At 41.1% G+C, this 19,532-nt stretch overlaps 4 protein-coding genes across 6 annotated transcripts; 1 reads left to right on the top strand and 3 right to left on the bottom strand.

Moving 5' to 3' along the window:
- Positions 1–244: 244 nt before the first annotated feature.
- si:dkey-66i24.7 (uncharacterized) lies at positions 245–1,738 on the top strand. The gene is made up of 2 exons (XM_065010299.1): positions 245–482; positions 735–1,738. The coding sequence occupies exons 1-2, from the start codon at positions 392–394 to the stop codon at positions 1,334–1,336; spliced, it is 693 nt and encodes a 230-aa protein (XP_064866371.1). The 5' UTR covers positions 245–391; the 3' UTR covers positions 1,337–1,738.
- On the bottom strand, positions 660–3,980 carry LOC115110760 (uncharacterized). The gene is made up of 3 exons (XM_029636648.2): positions 3,243–3,980; positions 2,861–3,101; positions 660–2,462 (listed from the first exon to the last, which is right to left on the bottom strand). The coding sequence occupies exons 1-3, from the start codon at positions 3,552–3,554 to the stop codon at positions 1,741–1,743; spliced, it is 1,275 nt and encodes a 424-aa protein (XP_029492508.2). The 5' UTR covers positions 3,555–3,980; the 3' UTR covers positions 660–1,740.
- Positions 3,981–5,503: 1,523 nt separating this feature from the next.
- elob (elongin B) lies at positions 5,504–9,128 on the bottom strand. The gene is made up of 4 exons (XM_029636675.2): positions 9,041–9,128; positions 7,483–7,617; positions 7,083–7,191; positions 5,504–6,838 (listed from the first exon to the last, which is right to left on the bottom strand). Exons 1-4 carry the CDS (start codon positions 9,041–9,043, stop codon positions 6,726–6,728), a joined length of 360 nt encoding a protein of 119 aa, XP_029492535.1. The 5' UTR covers positions 9,044–9,128; the 3' UTR covers positions 5,504–6,725.
- A 1,702-nt stretch (positions 9,129–10,830) lies between these two features.
- LOC115110923 (serine-aspartate repeat-containing protein I-like) lies at positions 10,831–16,590 on the bottom strand. 3 transcript variants are annotated; one of them, XM_065010296.1, is made up of 12 exons: positions 16,422–16,590; positions 15,824–16,025; positions 15,656–15,688; positions 15,319–15,437; positions 15,082–15,190; positions 14,924–14,962; positions 14,777–14,830; positions 14,372–14,605; positions 12,958–13,064; positions 12,712–12,877; positions 12,533–12,611; positions 10,831–12,030 (listed from the first exon to the last, which is right to left on the bottom strand). In XM_065010296.1, exons 1-12 carry the CDS (start codon positions 16,487–16,489, stop codon positions 11,057–11,059), a joined length of 2,184 nt encoding a protein of 727 aa, XP_064866368.1. In that variant the 5' UTR covers positions 16,490–16,590; the 3' UTR covers positions 10,831–11,056. The 3 variants fall into 3 exon arrangements, with proteins under 3 accessions (XP_064866368.1, XP_064866369.1, XP_064866370.1); XM_065010297.1 differs by lacking the exon at positions 16,422–16,590 and having other exon boundaries at positions 15,651–15,688; positions 15,824–15,851; XM_065010298.1 differs by lacking the exons at positions 15,656–15,688; positions 15,824–16,025; positions 16,422–16,590 and adding an exon at positions 15,543–15,639.
- Between the last annotated feature and the right edge of the window lie 2,942 nt (positions 16,591–19,532).

The raw sequence follows: 19,532 nt of genomic DNA, 5'->3' as shown, positions 1-19,532 counted from the left end.
TTAATCATGGGCCTTGTAGTCTCAGCTGTTTTACAACTATCAGAATTAAGTAATATTTCTCTATGAAAAATAGCATTTCCCAAAACATGTATAAATAACTCCTCGTTTCAAGCCATATCTATAGCAACCGGTGATTGTTGTTAAGTAAGCTAAATAAATATTGTTTCGTTAGAACTGTAAAAACTACATTTTCCATATTGCTCTACGATGCAATGGCTACTACGCTCACTGGGAGGTGCTGGAAACAAGTATGGGGTCGTTGTTATATTCATCGTTTTAGTTGATGCGGGGGGAAAAATAATCGCATGCCATAGCAGAGTTGTTAAATTATTGGTTTGAATTGCTTGTCATATCCTACTTCAAACACATTTTATTGTCACTGAGTAACACAATGGATATTATTGAGACGGTTGTAACAGAGAGTATTGAAGTAGATGAAACTCCAACGGCGTCCAGTTTGGCTACAGATAAATCGAAAGCAGGTCAGTGCAACTTGTCAGCAGATTGCATTCATCGTTATTTGCGAGGAGCTCGATGAGTTTGTGGTTTATCACTGATATTTATCAGAATAATTTGAATTGGGCTCTCAAAGTTTCTCAATAGGGCACGTTTCTGTAAACACACGGGCTACGAGGAAAACACATGACAAATTAATAAACAACATTTAACAAAACGTCATTTATTTGTATCTCATTGTTTTTATATATACACATTTATCAACTTCCCTTCTCCAGAGTTTGTATGGACTTTACAAGCCACATGGCAACTTGTCCAAACCCGCCTCGAAATGGACCAGGATTTTGACCAGCCAGTGTGCAAGAAAAAGAAACTGTGGGAGACAGTGGCTGAGAGAGTGACTGCCAAGCTAAGAGCAGCTGGGAGCACAGATGTCACAGTCAAAGCCTATGAGTGTGATCTGAAGTGGCGTAACATGTTGGCCACATACAGGAAAAATGCTGAGAGGTCCAAGAGACTGGGGGCCCAGAGTGTCCACTGGGAGTTCTTCAAGGCCATGCATGAGGTCCTGGGGAAGAGTCGGGAGGAGATTGAGGCACAGCGCAGGTCCAAACTCAACGGGACCAAGCTGGGCAAGGCTATTGCCAGCAAGCGGTTTACCCCCATCCTTCCTACACCCTCCCTGACAGCTGCCCCCTTTGCTTCCAGGCCCCCCCAGGATGTCCTGCAGCTGTACATGGAGCTGCAGGAGAGGAAGATGAACATGTGGGCCCAGCAGAAGGCCCTGGAGGAGAGGAAGATAGAGGCCATCAATAATCTAGCCCGTGCAATCTCCAGTTTGTCTCACAGTCAAAACAACAGTTTCCAGCTGCCAGAGTAGCAGTACAGCACACCCGAGCAAAGGAGTTCTCACTGAACTAAAAACTTTTGGATTTTGTGTAATATATAGAAGCTTGTGCATAGAATGAAAGACTGCATCATGCAAATGTTTCTTAAGCGTTCAACCATTCAGCTACTTTGTGTTGTCATGATTTGTCATTGTATACGTTTTTATTACGTTATAATAACACCATTTGACAAAGGAGTTCACTGCAGGAATTCCCTGTAATACCTGTGAATGAGAAGGAGGCTACACGGGGCATATTGTACATAGATCTGCCATAGGATACAAATAATCCTACATATGTATAAAATACAAGATATTGCTGTGATACTCTTCCTTTTAACAGCATTTATATTGTATATTATATTATCTCAATACAAACACAAAAATGATAAATCACTTTATGTACTTCCAGAATCCAACTCTTTGTACAGCAAATCTGCGATGGCTTCCCTTCTCCTCACACCCTCCTCATCACACTCCCCCTCTCCCTCCTGTGTCCCTGCCTCCCTCTCAACCTGTCCGTTGACCACTTTCCCCATGTCCAGAAATACATTGTGGAGTATGCAAGCAGTAAGCACAACTGCTTTGGCTCTTTCATAGTTCCCCATGTCCAAATACCTGAGCCTTTCAAATCTGGCTTTCAGGTCAGCCACAGCCTGGTCCAGGAGGTAAAAATGGGCTTCCAGGGACCTATTGTAAAGATTTTCCCTGGGGCCACGACCCACTACATACGGGGTCAATATCTGGGCAGAGGCTGGATATCCAACTCGAGCCACTAGGCAGGTCCCCGGGGGCATCATCTCAGGGAGCTGTTTGAGTTTGTCCCTCAGAGCACTGGCTCTATCCAGGTCTGAACCCTTGCTGATTCTGCAGTGTATCAACCTGCCTGTATGGTTACACACCAGCTCCAAGTTCAGCCAGGAGTCGGGATGGGCCTCCTTCTTCATCCTCTTTACCTCTGGCACCATGCTCTCCACATCCTGTTTGCCAATGGGCAGGCGGATGGGGATGCGGGTGTGCCCCAAGACTCCCAAGACCCTGGGGACGCCCTTCTCTTCTAAGCCCTTGGCTTTCCCCAGCAGGCTGGAGAGGGGGGAGAGGTTTTCAACAGCCTCAATGCCTGGAGGAGAGAAGGACCAGAAACAAACACAGGTGTTTGTCAGGATATTGTAATTCAGTGATATTCTGCAGTGAGGTTGCCCCCCTCCCAAAAAAATAAAATAATAATGTATGGGACAATATACAAATGTTTTTGAGAAAGATAATTGGAAAACATTTCTTGAGTAAATGTATTGATGCCTTTTCATTTTGAAGTTAATGCAATTAATTGAAGGTTATTTGTTGATGTAAAAATCTAAATTGACTGATTTTAAGGTTGTGTCATCCGATTTGGGGTGGTAAGAAATTATTGGGGGGGAAATGGGGTCCCCAGAAATACTGGCGGATAAAATGGGGTCCCTGCTGAAAAAGTTTGTATAACACTTGTAATTGATCCACATTGAACAGCAGTCTACATACCAGTCGGCCACCTAATTTGTTGGTCCTCAAGTGTGTTCACACGCTCACAAAAGGAAAAGAAGATCCTATGAATATTTCCTTTTTCCAGGCGGAAACTGGTAGACACAGAGCGATAGCTGAGGCGCTTGGAGAGGAGGGTGAGGGACAGGAGAACAGTGTGGGACAGGGATAAGCGGGCACGTCCTGCCATACGGCTCTGATTGTATCTTGAGTTTGAATTCTGGAGGAGATCTGTAATGTACTGAGGGATGAAAAGAAACATAAATCAGATCTGTGCATAGCAAATGAACCAAATGGTGTCATCTCAAATCTGCATTAGTGTGGGGATGGAAAAATAGATCAAGCCACAACAATGAAGAAAAGTAGGCCTACTGAAGGCTACCTGAACTGCAGCGTTTTCCTCAGCATCAGTTAACTGTTGAGATTCAGACTCCTCTTCTACATGAGAAAGTGTTGTAAATTCTGTTGTTGACCGAATTTGGTTTTGCTGTTGAGGTTCTTCCACCAGCTGAGACAGTTGTAGGTAGATTGGTCCAGGCTGGTCCTGAACCTTTGCTAGGAGGTCAGCTTCCAGAATTTCTTCCACTGTTCGGTCCAATCGTTGCTCCAGTTCGTCTTGAGAAAGAGGCTCCCATTCACGCTGCATCATTTCGAGCACAGCTCGACCAGCCGACTCAACATAATTATTATCCATGCGTGTGCGTGGTGCTGAGCGCAGTGGAAAAAGTTTGATAGAGGACCACCGAAACGGTAACGTTATCCTGAATACCGTATTTAATATTTTGTTTTGCTGATTCACTCCTTTAAACAGTTTATGGATAATGCCATGATTGTTCAGAACTTGGTCTGCCAACACACTAAATTACAGGCTAGCTAGCGATCTAAAATGTATAATAGTGTAACTTATCACAGATACTGGTAACTAAACCAGCTAATTTAGTAAATTACGTTATATCTAACTAGCTTCCTAATCCGCTATGTCCTCAGTTATTGTGTAGATTGCTAGTTAGATACCCGACAGCTGAGTTGGAAATAAATTAGATAGCTAAATATCTGTTCTGTCTAGCTAGCTAGCTCTCATCCATCCTGCTAAAAACAAAAATATCATCTTCTTCTTTAAAGTTTTATGGCAGAATACACCTATTGGTGTATTGCCGCCATCTACTGTACGGGGTCGTCTTCGATATTATTGCAGCACGAACTATTAAGGTGGTGGAAAAGTACTAAATTGTCATACTTAAGTAAAAGTAAAGATATCTTAATAGAAAATGACCCAGTAAAATACTACTAAAGTATCAAAAGTAAATGGAATTGCTAAAATGTACTTAAGTATCATAAGTACAAGTATCAATTATTTAAACTTACTTATATTAACAAAACCAGATGACACGATTTTTATTGGCAGATAGTCAGGGGCACACTCCAACACACAATTTACAAACGAATCATTTGTGTTTAGTGAGTCTGCCAGATCAGAGACAGAAGGAATGACCAGGGATGTTCCCTTGATAAGTGTGTGAATTGGACCATTTTCCCATCAAAATGTAGAGTACTTTTGGGTGTCAGGGAAAATGTATGGAGTAAAAAGTACATTATTTTGATTTAGGAATGTAGCAAAGTAAAAGTTGCCAAAAATATAAATAGTAAAGGACAGATACCCCCCAAAAACTACTTAAGTAAGCACTTTCAAGTATTTTTACTTAAGTACTTGACACCACTGGGTACGAAGAAAAATGCTATAGGTGCATGCTGCCACCTACTGTTTTGGCTGTATCAGCACAAATAATTAAAATAAACTTTTTCGGACAACTGCCAATGCCCATCCCTACAGGCGCTGGGAAATATATTCTGCTGTAGCTCGCGTAATACAGTAAACAAGTGCAGGACATCACACTCTTTTGGCAGTAGTATAATACACTATCATAAAATCCTGAACATTTCCTAATTTTACTGCTGAACAGATTTTATTTCACCATATGAATGACAAAGTGAATGGCACAAAAGCATTTCACAGAATAGTGTGCATTAACGAAAGCAATAACAATATATCACACAAGGGCTGACCAAATGTATTGTTTGTATGTCAACAAAAGGACTTTGTGGTTGTCATGTTTTTAAAAGAGCATGTTGGCGAACCATTTCCATCATATTTTAAGAGAATGACAACCACAGATTGTTGACTCTGAGACAGTAATTTGTTCCTTTGTTTATCACGAAAGATGAGTGGACCACCGAAACGATCGAGGAACAATGCTAAATACCGTATTTACTGATGTTTAGTTAATTAATTTAAATATAGTTGATGCAAAAGGCCATGCTTGTTCAGCCAACACACTAAATTACAAAGTACAGGCTAGCTAGCCATTTAAACATTCTACCAAGGTCATTTATTAACAAATATTAAGGTCACTAATGAATGGGCTATTATTGTTATAGCTAACTCGCTAATCCACTTCATCCTCAATTGTGTAGATTAATAAAGTTACCTACCTGACCCTTTATCCAAATAACTGCGCTAGCTACATATTTGACTAACTCTCATCCAGCCTGCTACAAACACATTCTTCTCCTGCTGTAGCTAGTTTAATAGATTGTGTTCACCTCTTTCTGGTTGTAGTATAACACTACAACTATCATACAATCTTGGCAATTTCACTGAACTGATTTTATTTCACCATATGAATGACAAATACCAAGTAAAGTGAATGGCACAAAAGCATTTCACAGAGTCCATTAACAATATACCACACAGGAGGTGACAAAGATTTTTTTTTTTTTATGTCAACTCAAGACAATTACATGTGTTGCTTGTTTCATAGTCCTGTTTTTAAAAGAGCTTGTTGGTGAACCATTGCCATCATATCTTAAAAAAAGGGCATGACAACCACCCCGAAGTCAGGTTGTTGAATCTAATTGAGACAGTTTACACCCATTTCAATTCAACACCAGTGATTTGTACCTTCTTGCTTATCACAAAAGATTAGTGATCCCTGTCTATTTCCACTGAAGGTTTCCATTTACACTTCAGACCCCCCCCCCCGGTGTAATTTGGGGGATAGGGGTCAAACTGGTACAGTTTTGTATAGAGACTCGAGAAGAAACAAAATTACCCAGGAACTCCAGTGCAAAGGTTCAAAAGTAAAGAAACAAGCAAACAAAAACCAGAGTGGGGAAAGCTTAATACCGTCACACCGAAATAAAAACTGATGATTGTAAATCTTCACACCATTCTGTGTGTGTGTGTGTGTGTGTCCATCTGTGTGTGTGTGTGTGTGTGTGCAAGTACATGTGTTCTACTATACATTTTATGTCATGGCATCAACATGTTTGTGTGTTTATTTCAGATCCATTCATGCGTATGTTATCTAGATAAGCTAATAACTCACAAACCCTTTGTTGCGCCACATACTACCACCCCAAGGAGTAATTTAAAAAACGCTAAATTGTAATATTAATATTGAAGAAAGAAAAACAATGCAATCAGCAAGAGGGCATTCTAAAAATGTAATAGCCACTCCATTCGCAAATCCCCACCATAGCCAAAAGACAGGCTACACCCTCCCCAAAAGACTAGTATGAATTAAATTAGGAGGTATGAATCATTTTTCAATTTTTCCCAACCCCCTTACTGACAGTGGCCTGACAAATTAGAAATGTTTGTTGAGGGATCTTATGAGTGAATCTAAACATGCGTGAGCCTAGTTCAGGAATAACATGAAAATACTCCTGTGTGAGAGGGAATTCATGTTCTTCCTGCAAAGTTAAAGATCTCACAGGTACACTCGCATGTTACCCTAAAGCAGTCTAAAGCCGGCCTACCTAATCCAAAGCACCACTTCCCAGATCCCCCCCCTGCTTCCTTCCTTCACTGCACGGCCTGCTCATTGGCTGTGCTGCCAGAGTCCTGAGGCTTCATGACGTCAGGAAGCTCTGGGGGGCTGGAGAAGGGCTCAACCCTCAGCTGCTCAAATGCATCATCTGAAAGAGATATATTTGTTTGATAAGGAGAGAGTAAAGAGTATCAAAGGGAAACAGAGGAAGCAAGAGGCATTATTAGAGGGATAAACTTAGGGGTGAAAGGAAGTTGCAATTTGTTTCTGTTAAACTATCAAACTATTTCACAGCCATTATGACATATCTTGCAGCTCAACATCATAATAAAACAGAGTAAATGTTTTGAAACATGGAACAGATACTACGTAACAGAAAAATTAACACTCACCACCGAGACGGAAAGCTAATCCAACAGTCCCTGGGGCCTGAGGTCTGGCTGTCTGATTTGTGAAGCCACAGTCTCCAAGAGTCTTACTATCCTCCAGCAACATGTCATCCTGATACAAGAGAGATGTCAGAGCAGAGGGTAGATATGTAACACCACCATTTAGTCAATATGCACACACATACCACAAATGAGGGCAGGAGAAAGAAAGAGAAGAATAGACTTTGGGGGACTGTTTGAGTTTAATAAAATCAACTTCCTCCTAGATTTGGGGAGTTCCTACATCAGAAGAAAAAACAATTTTATATATACACAAATATAACAAATTACTTTCATTGGCCTGGCCATACCTTACTCCTCCATTTTGTAATTGTCCTCCACAAGGGATATGCACTGTATATACCTTGTACAGCCTCTGTTCCTCCGGTGCCCTCTTTAGGATACCCTCCACTATGCGCTTCAGCTCGTAGACCGTAGTGGACTCTTTGGCATCAGTGAAGATGGTCGTCTTGTGACGCCTGATCATCAGAAACACATCCTATGACAACAGCAAGTTAGGGAGATAAGACATAATAAAAAATAGTTTCCCAAACTTTTAGTACCAGGGACCACGACGCCGTTTCTCTCTGTTTGCTAGCTAACTAACAGACCAGTGAACAATAAACACTGGAATAGGACTGTGAAACGTGCTGCAGCCTTTGACATTTCATGCACTGTCTATTAGTCAATTGCCTATGATTTGTATATGCGGAAGCCTTTCTTGAACCAATGCACCTGTTTGATGTTAAAACATCTCAGTAGAGGGAAAAACTGAGCAAACAGCAGCCAAATCTGCCACCATAGGCTTCAGCCGGGTGACAGCCCCACATGTGCTCGTTCATCGTTCGAAGTGCTAGAGAGCCATCTTTCTAATTAAAGGCCTCAAGCCTGGGCCGGACCCAATAATGTCGACAACATGTAGGGCTGGAGGATAGTGGGTAAAGTACAGTTAAATTATGGGTTTCAATATTTGGGAGAAACATGGTTTCATCATTTAAGGTTGGGGGATCATGCAAAGTAAATTGGTAAAGACCGCACCACCAACTGTAAATCCCAGTTCCACCCATGTTTGAAAAGACTAGGCTTAACTTGAAGAGGAAAATGCTACATTTCTGTTGGTTGACAAAATGACGGTTGACTACGAGCACATTTTACCTCAACTTACCACCAGTTACTTAATAGCTAGTTGATTAACATTGACTGGTTAACATTGTCTTCCAAAACTAGTAGCTAGCTACATAACGATGCTGGATACACAATGTCCAAATGACTTTAGTTACCAAGCTAGCAACTGTATAACGTTAGCTTGCTAACTAATTAAATAACGAACGGAATGTTTGTGCAGCAAACTAGTCAGCAAAAACGAGGTAATATTGCATTACTTGTTCAGTTAGCTAACAGTAGTAAATGCCAGCCAACGTTAGCTAGCTAGCCCATTCACTCAATACTTCACTGACGTCTGGTAATATACGCTTGACACCAAACGAATAGCAAGCCATCTGGGCAGTAGCTAACGTTACCTAGCTAGCTAACGTAACCTAGTTTCTGTGGACATGGAAAGTATGTTCGAGTGTCACCAGGGCTAGATAACTAGCTAAATGAGACAGATCTATGATAAGTTACCTAGTTTCCTTTCCTTTTAACAAGTCAGACAGTGAACGTTTAGCTAGAATTAGCTCGTCAAGTTAGACTAAAACAAAACGCTGATTGCAGTTTTACAGTTACTGTGGACTTGCTAGTTACCGTTAGCTTAATATGCTGCGAAACAAAAGGAGTCCATATCAAGCGTTTCCCATCATATGTCTTAATGGAGGGAATTAACGGTTTCTACATGTCAACATTTACTTTACCATAGTAGCAAAACGCCATAAGAATGTCAAGTCACAGTTTTAAAATAGATTATTTATCTCTTCCTCACTCACCATTTCTCTTGGTCGGTTGCGCCTCCGCGATCCCACGCTGCACTGCGAGAATCACAAAACGCTCTCATCCAACAGTGGTGTATAACTCCAGAGATACTTTGTATGAGCTAGGAATCTCCATTGAACGACCATTGTGTACGTTGCCCATGCTACGTCAATGGACAGCGCGGTGCCTTCTGGGCGATTATTGGACAAGGAGAGCTCTCCTTCAAGGAGTGAATGGGAGTCAATTGGCCGCTAACTAAAAACTCAACATTAGCTTGCATTTTGTTAACAAGAAGTACAACATTAAAAAATATTTTCCGATATGTGCGATAATTAACTTGCTATCTGTAATGTATACCTTTGGAATCGTGATACCACGTTCTTTGGAGAAAAAAAAGGCACGTTTCTCTACTCATACCCTGACTTTGGGATGGGATTTCGTGATGATTGTTTTAGCAACAGCGCGACGAAGCAAGACAACGTCAACGCGATTGGTCAACAGTCTGCTTGGGTGGGTCTTTATACGCGCCTCACTCATTGCACAATAGGATTCCTACCTCCTTTCTCTAATATCTCTGATCATACCCATACCACAGCGGAGGGTATTCAGAGAACTGGTAATGGCGTATTTTTGTAGGCATTAACTCACTCCACAGGCAGAAGGGGAGAAGATGGTTATCGCCATGGTTCGTTAGCCAAAGCCTATGGGGAATTAATGGCGGTTTTGAATAAACGCCGATAATAAGGTATGTGGTTAACACAGGTTTTGGAAATCTAACGTTTTGTTCTGAGATAATCTTCAACAGTTTTAGTCACTTTCTGTGAATTTATGGAAAATAAAGCACAACGCTTCATAATTCATAAAGGTCATGTTAACTGACGGATATCTCATATTACAAAATATATAAGACCTCCTCAGACCTTATTTTAGGCAGTTATTCCAAACCCCTATTATTTCCCCAACTAGAGTTAACTCATTACCGGGTTTTAGAACTACACGTTGGCGAGATGTTTACCATTTAAGAACCAAAACAATAGTTTATTGGTCATATTCAGGTAAATTCTATTGGAAAATGGAGGTCAATTCTGTTTCGTTTAAAAAACGTTTTGCAACAGAATCGGCGGACTGAATTGCACCCCAGTTGTCCGAAAGCACTGCCCGTGCAGTGAAGTGAAAACTCAAGCTTTGTTTTGAGAATATTTCATAATTGTACATTTGTCCAACACCGGCATGCTCTACAATGAAGGGACCCATAATAAATGCATGCTTCATAATGTATCTTTGTATAAACAAATTGTTCAGTCTATTCAAGGCATAAAAAACATTCCTTCAATAATCCTGCGTTCATAACCAATTGGGGAAGGTAGTATTTACCAGTTGGGATGTCGTAAATACCAGTTCGATACATTCACAAGCTTTGAACTCGCCGATTGGCCAATAAACTGCGTCAACCATAAACAATGTACAGCTACCATGATTGTAAACAAATAAGTGTTCAAAAACAATAACAAGATTGCTTTTTATAAATAATGTTTTGTTGCATTTAACTGCCGAAAATGCTGTTATGGAAGTAATTTCCTTAGTACGTGACGTCAGAGGTCAGCATGTGGGAGAAGTCAGAGCTCAGGGATGATAGATACATTTCCTACTACTAATTAACAGTTGGAGGAGCATTCAAGTGGATTTTTCCAAGATCAAGTAAGGTGAAAATATCTACAGTATATGCTACAATAATGTAAGGTGAAAATGTCTATACTACAATAATGTACTACAATAACGCATGTTTGGATTCATTTACTGGGGGAATTGCTTTTAGGATAAGCGTATCACTATTCCATCATCTATGCTGCTATGCATGATGTTTTGACTGATATTGAATTGATCCAGTTGGTTCTTAAACTCATATCATCCTCCTGTGTAACAATCATGACGCAGTACACCAGCCAAACAACCATAAAAGACAAGTGTTTCTAAACAAAATGATAAAATAAAAACTACACCCCCGATAGAGCACTCATCCAATCAATTATTCAGTTTTCCATGGCATGATGTTCTTCAGAGGATCGCTCACTGTTGGTGTTACGGTTGTTGTTGGGGTTAGCGTCCGTGCTACCGTCGGGGTTAGCGTCCGTGCTACCGTCGGGGTTAGCGTCCGTGCTACCGTCGGGGTTAGCGTCCGTGCTACCGTCGGGGTTAGCGTCCGTGCGACTGTCCGGGTCACCGTCCGTGAGACCGTCCGGGTCACCGTCCGTGAGACCGTCCGGGTCAGCGTCCGTGAGACCGTCGGGGTTAGCGTCCGTGCTACCGTCGGGGTTAGCGTCCGTGCTACCGTCGGGGTTAGCGTCCGTGCTACCGTCGGGGTTAGCGTCCGTGCTACCGTCGGGGTTAGCGTCCGGGTGACCGTCCTTGCAACTGCCCGGGTCACCGTCCGTGAGACCGTCGGGGTTAGCGTCCGTGCTACCGTCGGGGTTAGCGTCCGGGTGACCGTCCTTGCAACTGTCCGGGTCACCGTCCGTGAGACCGTCGGGGTCAGCGTCCGGGTGACCGTCCTTGCAACTGTCCGGGTCACCGTCCGTGAGACCGTCGGGGTCACCGTCCGTGAGACCGTCGGGGTCACCGTCCGTGAGACCGTCGGGGTCAGCCTCCGTGCTACCGTCGGGGTCAGCCTCCGTGCTACCGTCGGGGTCAGCCTCCGTGCTACCGTCGGGGTCAGCCTCCGTGCTACCGTCGGGGTTAGCCTCCGTGCTACCGTCGGGGTTAGCCTCCGTGCTACCGTCGGGGTTAGCCTCCGTGCTACCGTCGGGGTTAGCCTCCGTGCTACCGTCGGGGTTAGCGTCCGGGTGACCGTCCTTGCAACTGTCCGGGTCACCGTCCGTGAGACCGTCGGGGTGACCATATGTGTTACCGTCAGTATTGTTACTCTCAGTGTTGCTCCTTAAAAAGGAGACCCTGGTAATAGTGCTCTTTCCAGTGGTTTCCTTTCCAGATTCAATGCCAACCATGTCTGTAATAACAGATAAACACAATATGATCAACAAATTACAATTATGTTAGTAACATAACACAAGACAATTACAATTTAGAACAGTTAACACACTAAATATTCACTTGAACAATAGATATGTTGACAAAGTTATTCTCAAACCTCTTTAGGAAAGTGAACAGCTGGTAAGTAAGTCTCGAGGTTCTGCTCGCCCGAGTTATGCCTCACGATAAGCTGAAGACCATACTATTTACCAAGAGTGTTTACCTGTATAATACATATTGTATTACCTCAACTACCTTGTATCCCTGCACATTGATTCGTTACTTGTACTCATTGTTTTTAATCGCATTACAATTTCCGTTTTTTACTTAGTTAGCATTGGCTCACAAAACTGCCTCTAACTTCCTTCATACTGGACAGAAATTTATCTGACACAGGGGAAGTTCCCAAAACCCTGAAGTATCCCTTTAACCATCACCACAGTGTGTGATATGTAGTATTGTACAGGGATTGCGCTCACCTTGCGGATCAGTGTCATGCCCACCCTCTTGATTTGACTGGATTGCAAAGGAACTCTCTCTGAGCTCTGCAGGACTGAACTGTAGGAAATATAAAAAGGACAGGCAGAAACACACACATTCAATTGAAATGCAATCCATTATGATAATCCATTCAGCTATAACTAAAAAGTAAACTTACAGACAGATCCCTAGGGGTGGTGACCGGCTGTGGTCCTTTGCAGCACAGCAGAGAGAAAGGTCTCTGCTTGGTCTTGGGGTGCTCCTTGAAACACAGGCTGAACACCTTTGCAGGGAGGCAGACATCCCAGTTGTATGGATGGTCCTTCACAAGATCAGACACCATCCTGTTGGGGTGAAGGCCACCATGGTCAAAGTTGAGTATGAAATTAAAAACCATATAAAGGAATGAGTCTAAAACACAAACCTGCTGATCAGGGTTTGTGTGGCCAGATCCAGTGATCCAACTTGCCGATGACGGTATAAGAGAGAAAACCCCCTCAGCTTCAGATGACTGTTTAAGGCAAGGTTGATCTGAAACATGAATAAATGTAAAAACACCTTATGCAGTGGGGCAAAAAAGTATTTAGTCAGCCACCAATTGTGCAAATTCTCCCACTTAAAAAGATGAGGCCTGTAATTTTCATCATAGGTACATTTCAATTATGACAGACAAAATGAGAAAAAAACTCCAGAAAATCACATTGTAGGATTTTTAATGAATTTATTTGCAAATTATGGTGGATAATAAGTATTTGGTCAATAACAAAAGTTTCTCAATACTTTGTTGGCAATGACAGAGGTCAAAAGTTTTCTGTAAGTCTTCACAAGGTTTTCACACACTGTTGCTGGTATTTTGGCCCATTCCTCGATGCAGATCTCCTCTAGAGCAGTGATGTTTTGGGGCTGTTGCTGGGCAACACGGACTTTCAACTCTCTCCAAAGATTTTCTATGGGGTTGAGATCTGGAGACTGGCTAGGCCACTCCAGGACCTTGAAATGCTTCTTATGAAGCCACTCCTTCGTTGCCCGGGCAGTGTGTTTGGGATCATTGTCATGCTGAAAGACCAAGCCACGTTTCATCTTCAATGCCCTTGCTGATGGAAGGTGGTTCTGGGATTTTTGCTCACCGTTCTTGTGATCATTTTGACCCCACGGGGTGAGATCTTGCGTGGAGCCCCAGATTGAGGGAGATTATCAGTGGTCTTGTATGTCTTCCATTTCCTAATAATTGCTCCCACAGTTGAATTCTTCAAACCAAGCTGCTTACCTATTGCAGATTCAGTCTTCCCAGCCTGGTGCAGGTCTATAATTTTGTTTCTGGTGTCCTTTGACAGCTCTTTGGTCTTGGCCATAGTGGAGTTTGGAGTGTGACTGTTTGAGGTTGTGGACAGGTGTCTTTTATACTGATAACAAGTTCAAACAGGTGCCATTAATACAGGTAACGAGTGGAGGACAGAGGAGCCTCTTAAAGAAGAAGTTACAGGTCTGTGAGAGCCAGAAATTTTGCTTGTTTGTAGGTGACCAAATACTTATTATCCACCATAATTTGCAAATAAATTCATTAAAAATCCTACAATGTGATTTTCTGGATTTTTTTTTCTCATTTTGTCTGTCATAGTTGAAGTGTACCTATGATGAAAATTACAGGCCTCTCATCTTTTTAAGTGGGAGAATTTGCACAATTGGTGGCTGACTAAATACTTGCCCCACTGTACGATTGGCTAATGAACCACTCACTCTGGACCTATTGACCGCTAGTGCATATATATGAACCAACCTCAAGATTGTTGCAAGGTATGTGTAACAGTAAGTATATGACAAAATATATTTTGCCTCACCTTACTGGTAAACTTCCTCTTTAGTCGAACAAGGATTCCAAAAGGGAAGCCAAAGTGAGAGATGACTTCAGCGACATGTTGTGCTACCTCAGTAGAGCTACAACCTCTCAGGGGGAAGGCCTCCACCCATTTGGAGTAGAAGTCTGTCAAGGTCAGAACGTACTGGTGTCCGTTCGGTGTTAGGGGCAGTGGCCCTCTAATGTCCATACCCAGCCACTCCCATGCCTCTGTGATCTGGGTAAGAATGGGAGACAATGTATAGTACTGTTTTAATGACACTCTTATTGGTTTTAGATCCAGAGTGAGACATATTAGAAAAAGACAGACCAATGAATCAATGATCAACTTGGAGGCTCTATCCCTAACCCTGTATTAGAGACTGAATGTTTACACATCCTTCATTACCTCTATTATGTGCTTGAGGGGTGGAAGTTGGAACTCCATGTTCTCACATGCCACCTGAAAATAAAGTGCATTGTTTATCAAATTCTTAGCATAAGCTATTGGTATATAGCATAAGATACAGGTTATTCCAGTGAGCAAACAACTTACCTTCGGGGCAACATCATCTTTGAATCCCCAGCGAATACTCTGCAAAGATCAATATGAGGAAAATGTTATTAAATGTCTACATAATGCAAAAACCCAGTAAATAATCCCTCTATATCTGGCTAAGCAACAGTCCAATCAGACCACATAGAGCCACTCACGTGTGGTAGACAGTAATCACTGTGGAAGAAACCTGGGAGGGATTCAGCCATTTGGATTTCTTCATCTACATGGATATACCAACTCGAAGAGGTAACTTTTTCTGGAGCTCTGATCCGTCAAAATATAAGTTGACAATTGAAAAAGCAAGAACTAGAACACAGGTAGAAACCATTCTGCTCTACAGTGACGTTGTGCATTCCAAAAAGAGCAAATTTAACTTTCACAAGGTTATTTACTTAGTTATGTCTTTAGCCAGCTTGCTCGTCTCTGATGTGATGGTGGGGCTTGGTGTTGTGACCGGTTCAGCCACTGTAACAGCATGGGCAGCAGTATACTTCTCTGGCAACCCATCACTCTGCATGCCAAAAACAAAGATAATGACCACCATTACTGCGTGGATGCATGTACTTTAAACATACCGTGTGTAGGCTAGGCATTTACATATCAATGCTTCACTTACCAAGTGAAAACATAGCGGAGTTACATCAAATGCAATACCAAGATGGACACTAATGTGCAATGTGGGATGCCAAATACAGCCAAGGAGTTTATTCGACTCTTCCAGTACCTTACCCTGGCTCTTCTACTCTGTGGGTGGATGGATGCCTGTAGAAGGAACACATTTAATTTAAATCACAATTGACAATATTGTACATCTAGTTATCATAAACCGTATTATTTGTGTAGTTAGTTCTGACTTTGGGATGTATCTCGCTAGATACATTTTTTGTTTCAGTGTACCTTCTTCTTTTGAAAGTTCTCTGGGAAGTCAAAAATGGTCGGGACTGCGTCTGGCGTGAGACGTTGACGTTTGTCCATCCGGCAAATGTACTTGTCTTCAAAGTGAATGGAGCACACACGGTGGTGGTGTTGCGGATTCCAGTCTTTCCACTTCATATTAATAATCCATCGCTTGCGTCTTTCAGGGTCATTTTTGGGGAAACTGTTACCAGAAACATTAATACACCAGCAAATTGGTATCACAAAAGTATCAAATGATGAATAGTAAATCCATAAATGATGTATGCAGATTTATAAGAGAACAATATCGCAACAGAACATATCTAGCTAATTAAGCTTTTTTGTCATTGGTTTTCTCCTGCACACTAACGTTATTTGTACTAGCTAGCTATAACTTTTACTTTAGCTAACAATACCATAGCTATCTACCGTACCCCGTAGTAGGCATCACAGTTATGACCAAATAATTGTTACTGTTTAATTACGTTGGTAACCAGTTTATAATATCAATAAGGCACCTCTGGGGTATGTGGTATATAGCCGATATACCACGGCTAATAAAGTTAACGTGTCTCTCGAGCAAGACGGTATAACGTACCTAAAAAATCCTACATCAGCTTTGGGACCGCGATTTTTGCAGTTGTATGCTGAACACAGTGTTGGCATTTTTGTCGCTGTGTGAAATGAACAAAAATAAAATACGAGGCACAACTAGCTAACTAAACGTTCTCAGAGAAGATGATGCCGCCGGATGTTAATGTTTTTTACACGGGTTGTTCTTGTTCTTCTTCGTGTAGTTTTCTGGCAGACTACACGCTTTGTTGCGTATTGCTGCCTTTCACAGGTCGGAGTGTGAATTGCAAATGTTCTTCACAAAATGGGCAAATATAAAATGCACCATCTACGTCTATATAAACGCCACTTTTCACGGTTGCCAGGTATTCAAAACCCGCACACAGCACACAACTAGCCCAACATGTTTTTTTTCTGCAGCAAGGGAAGTTGCCACATTTAGCCCCCAAAAAACTTTTGCGTAACATTATCGAGCAAATTAAGAAGGAATATCAACGTAATTTGTAACGACGTAAGAATAACAATTTGGGTTGCCATGAAAATGATTGAGAGTTAAAGTGACTAATAAAGGAATTTAAATATCGCAAGAGCAATTATAATTCGCCCTCATTAAAATCGACAGATAATTTTCCATCAATGGATGACGATTTAACTAATTTGACTGCTCTGATTAAACAATACCGCCCGGGGAGGTGAGGTAGGCTATATGGCGAATATACCACGGCTAAATGCTGTTCTTTAAGTACGACACACCGTGGAGTGCCTGGATACAGCAATTAGCCGTGGTATATCGGCAATATACAACAAACCTTATTGATATTATAAATGGGTTACCAACGCAATTAGAACGGTAACAATTATTTGGTCATACCTGTAGTATATGGTCTGATATGCCACACAGTCAGCCAATCAGCATTCAGGGCTTGAACCACCCATGTGCATAACTATAGATACATCCAACAGGAGAGTTTGAGGGATGAAAGTTGGACAGAGGATCTCGAAATCTCTACGCTAAAAACACTCGGATGAATTAATGTTAAGGGAATTTTTATCTATAATGACTAATTATGTATACATTTCAATCAGGACTGACTAATCAGAATACTAGTGTGTTACTGTATATGTACTAATCAGAATACTATATATGTATGAGTTTTCTTTCTTGATCCCAGCACTGAAGATAATGTGTGTGTGAATGTGGTCAAGAGTTTAGAACAATGACGGTCTGTTCCTTGGTACAAATGAATTAACTATATCTCCAGACTGACTAGAATGCTTATCTACACTGACTGACCTTGGCTCTAGGCGAGGAGGGAAGGCTTGAGAGCTATAGAGCCTTTCTACCAGTGTCAAGAAGAGACGGAACATTTAGAAAACGCTGACGTCATTTTCAGTTTATAACCTGTGGTAAAATGTGTGTGTACTCAGTACTCTCTTGAATAAAGGCTGTTACTTCACTTTAAGACCAGGGCTCTGTCCATTCCTATAAAATAAGGGTCTTACAAATTCTTATGAATTGACAGAGTGTTAAATTTTAATTGGGAATTAAAACAGAGGAATTAAATTCCTTCAACAATTAATAATTGTAATGTTAGGCAATTGTGACATTATGTGCCAGATGTTAAGACTAAAATCCGTTATAAATGGTCTATTTGGGAGATTGACTCATCATTTCAATAGGCTAGACCTATTAACTAAAATATGGGTTTATGATTGTAATTCAACTTTGTCATTGTTTGGTTAGCTAGATGCAGATAGACTACAGCACATGATATGCCTACATCCTAATTTCAGATCGCCTACAGTAACCTAGGCAAGATGTAAAATGAACGATTTAGCAGCTTGCTAAATTCAAATTGTCAGACTAATTTATTCAACATGCATAGGGAGGTGATTTCGATGTAGGAACTGTTTCCCTTCTGGAATAGGCTACTGAGGATGGGGTTATAATTTCAATCACTGAATCGAATATCAATAACATGGATATGAATTGAATAGGCCTATGCTTGTCAACAACAGTCAGTGGGTTTTATATATATTTTATCTGTAACCTAATCTGACAGACTATTACCCTCAATCTAATGCATTCTATTAACAGCTGATCGGCAATTGGATAGAACTGTGACGATGACACACAATTGATAACATCCAATTTCATTAACCAAACATGGACATTAATAATACAAGGCTACAACAACAATAAACTTGAGTTTTGGCTATTTATCAAATCAGTTTGCCAGCTCCAGGTAGACTACACAAGTGGCACAAATTGATGTGCAATGACTCCAGTGATATCATTTCAACATATTTATTGTATAAATGGTAGGCTACAGTAGCCTACATAGGCATATAAATTAATAGGCTACTTGATTTATTTAACTAGGCAGTTAAATCAAATTCCTATTTACAATAACGGCCTACCGGGGAACTGCATTGTTCAGGGGCAGAACGACAGATTTTTACGCGTCAGCTCTAGGATTCGATCCAGCAACCTTTCAGTTACAGGCCCAATGCTCTAACCACATTTAATGTCCGTTTTATTGTGGACTTTTTTCCCATAACTGAAGCATGTGAGGGAGTTCCATGACTTCCATTTCAAAATTATACTGCGCATAAAAGTTTATTTAACTAAACTTTTTTTTTAGGAGGTAGATCTTTAATATTGCAGATAGATTGTGGTTTCTATCAATGTAATTGTCTGGCCCACTTCCAATCCCCCATATATACATTTTTTGTAAATATACATTGTATATCATTTTATATATATTTTTTAATATAATATTTTTCCCTAATCCTACCATCTAATTGGTGTAAACTCATGGACAATACTTAGGCTTCTATATCCTATATACATTTTACAGACAGTATATTTTACATTAGATCACTTGTTCATTTTTTAATCAATTGTATGTTAACAATATAAGTGTACACAAACACTGTATAGCTTCAAAAACATAGTTAAAAATATCCTTTTGATCTCATGAATTTGAGTGGTTCAATTTCTCCAGCCCCATCCCCCAACTCTTTTGCCAAAACAATTGTCGGGGCAGCCAACCGGTTGTTGTTTTACGAATTGCCCCTTTAAAAGCTAGAATCGGTAAAACTTGGTTGGTAAAACTGCCACGTCCATTTGGCA

This window comes from Oncorhynchus nerka, linkage group LG26 (genome assembly GCF_034236695.1).
Source record: "Oncorhynchus nerka isolate Pitt River linkage group LG26, Oner_Uvic_2.0, whole genome shotgun sequence".
NCBI classification, from domain to species: domain Eukaryota; kingdom Metazoa; phylum Chordata; class Actinopteri; order Salmoniformes; family Salmonidae; genus Oncorhynchus; species Oncorhynchus nerka.
Note: the sequence above shows the minus strand (reverse complement) of the source record. Positions and strands in the feature narration are given on the sequence as shown.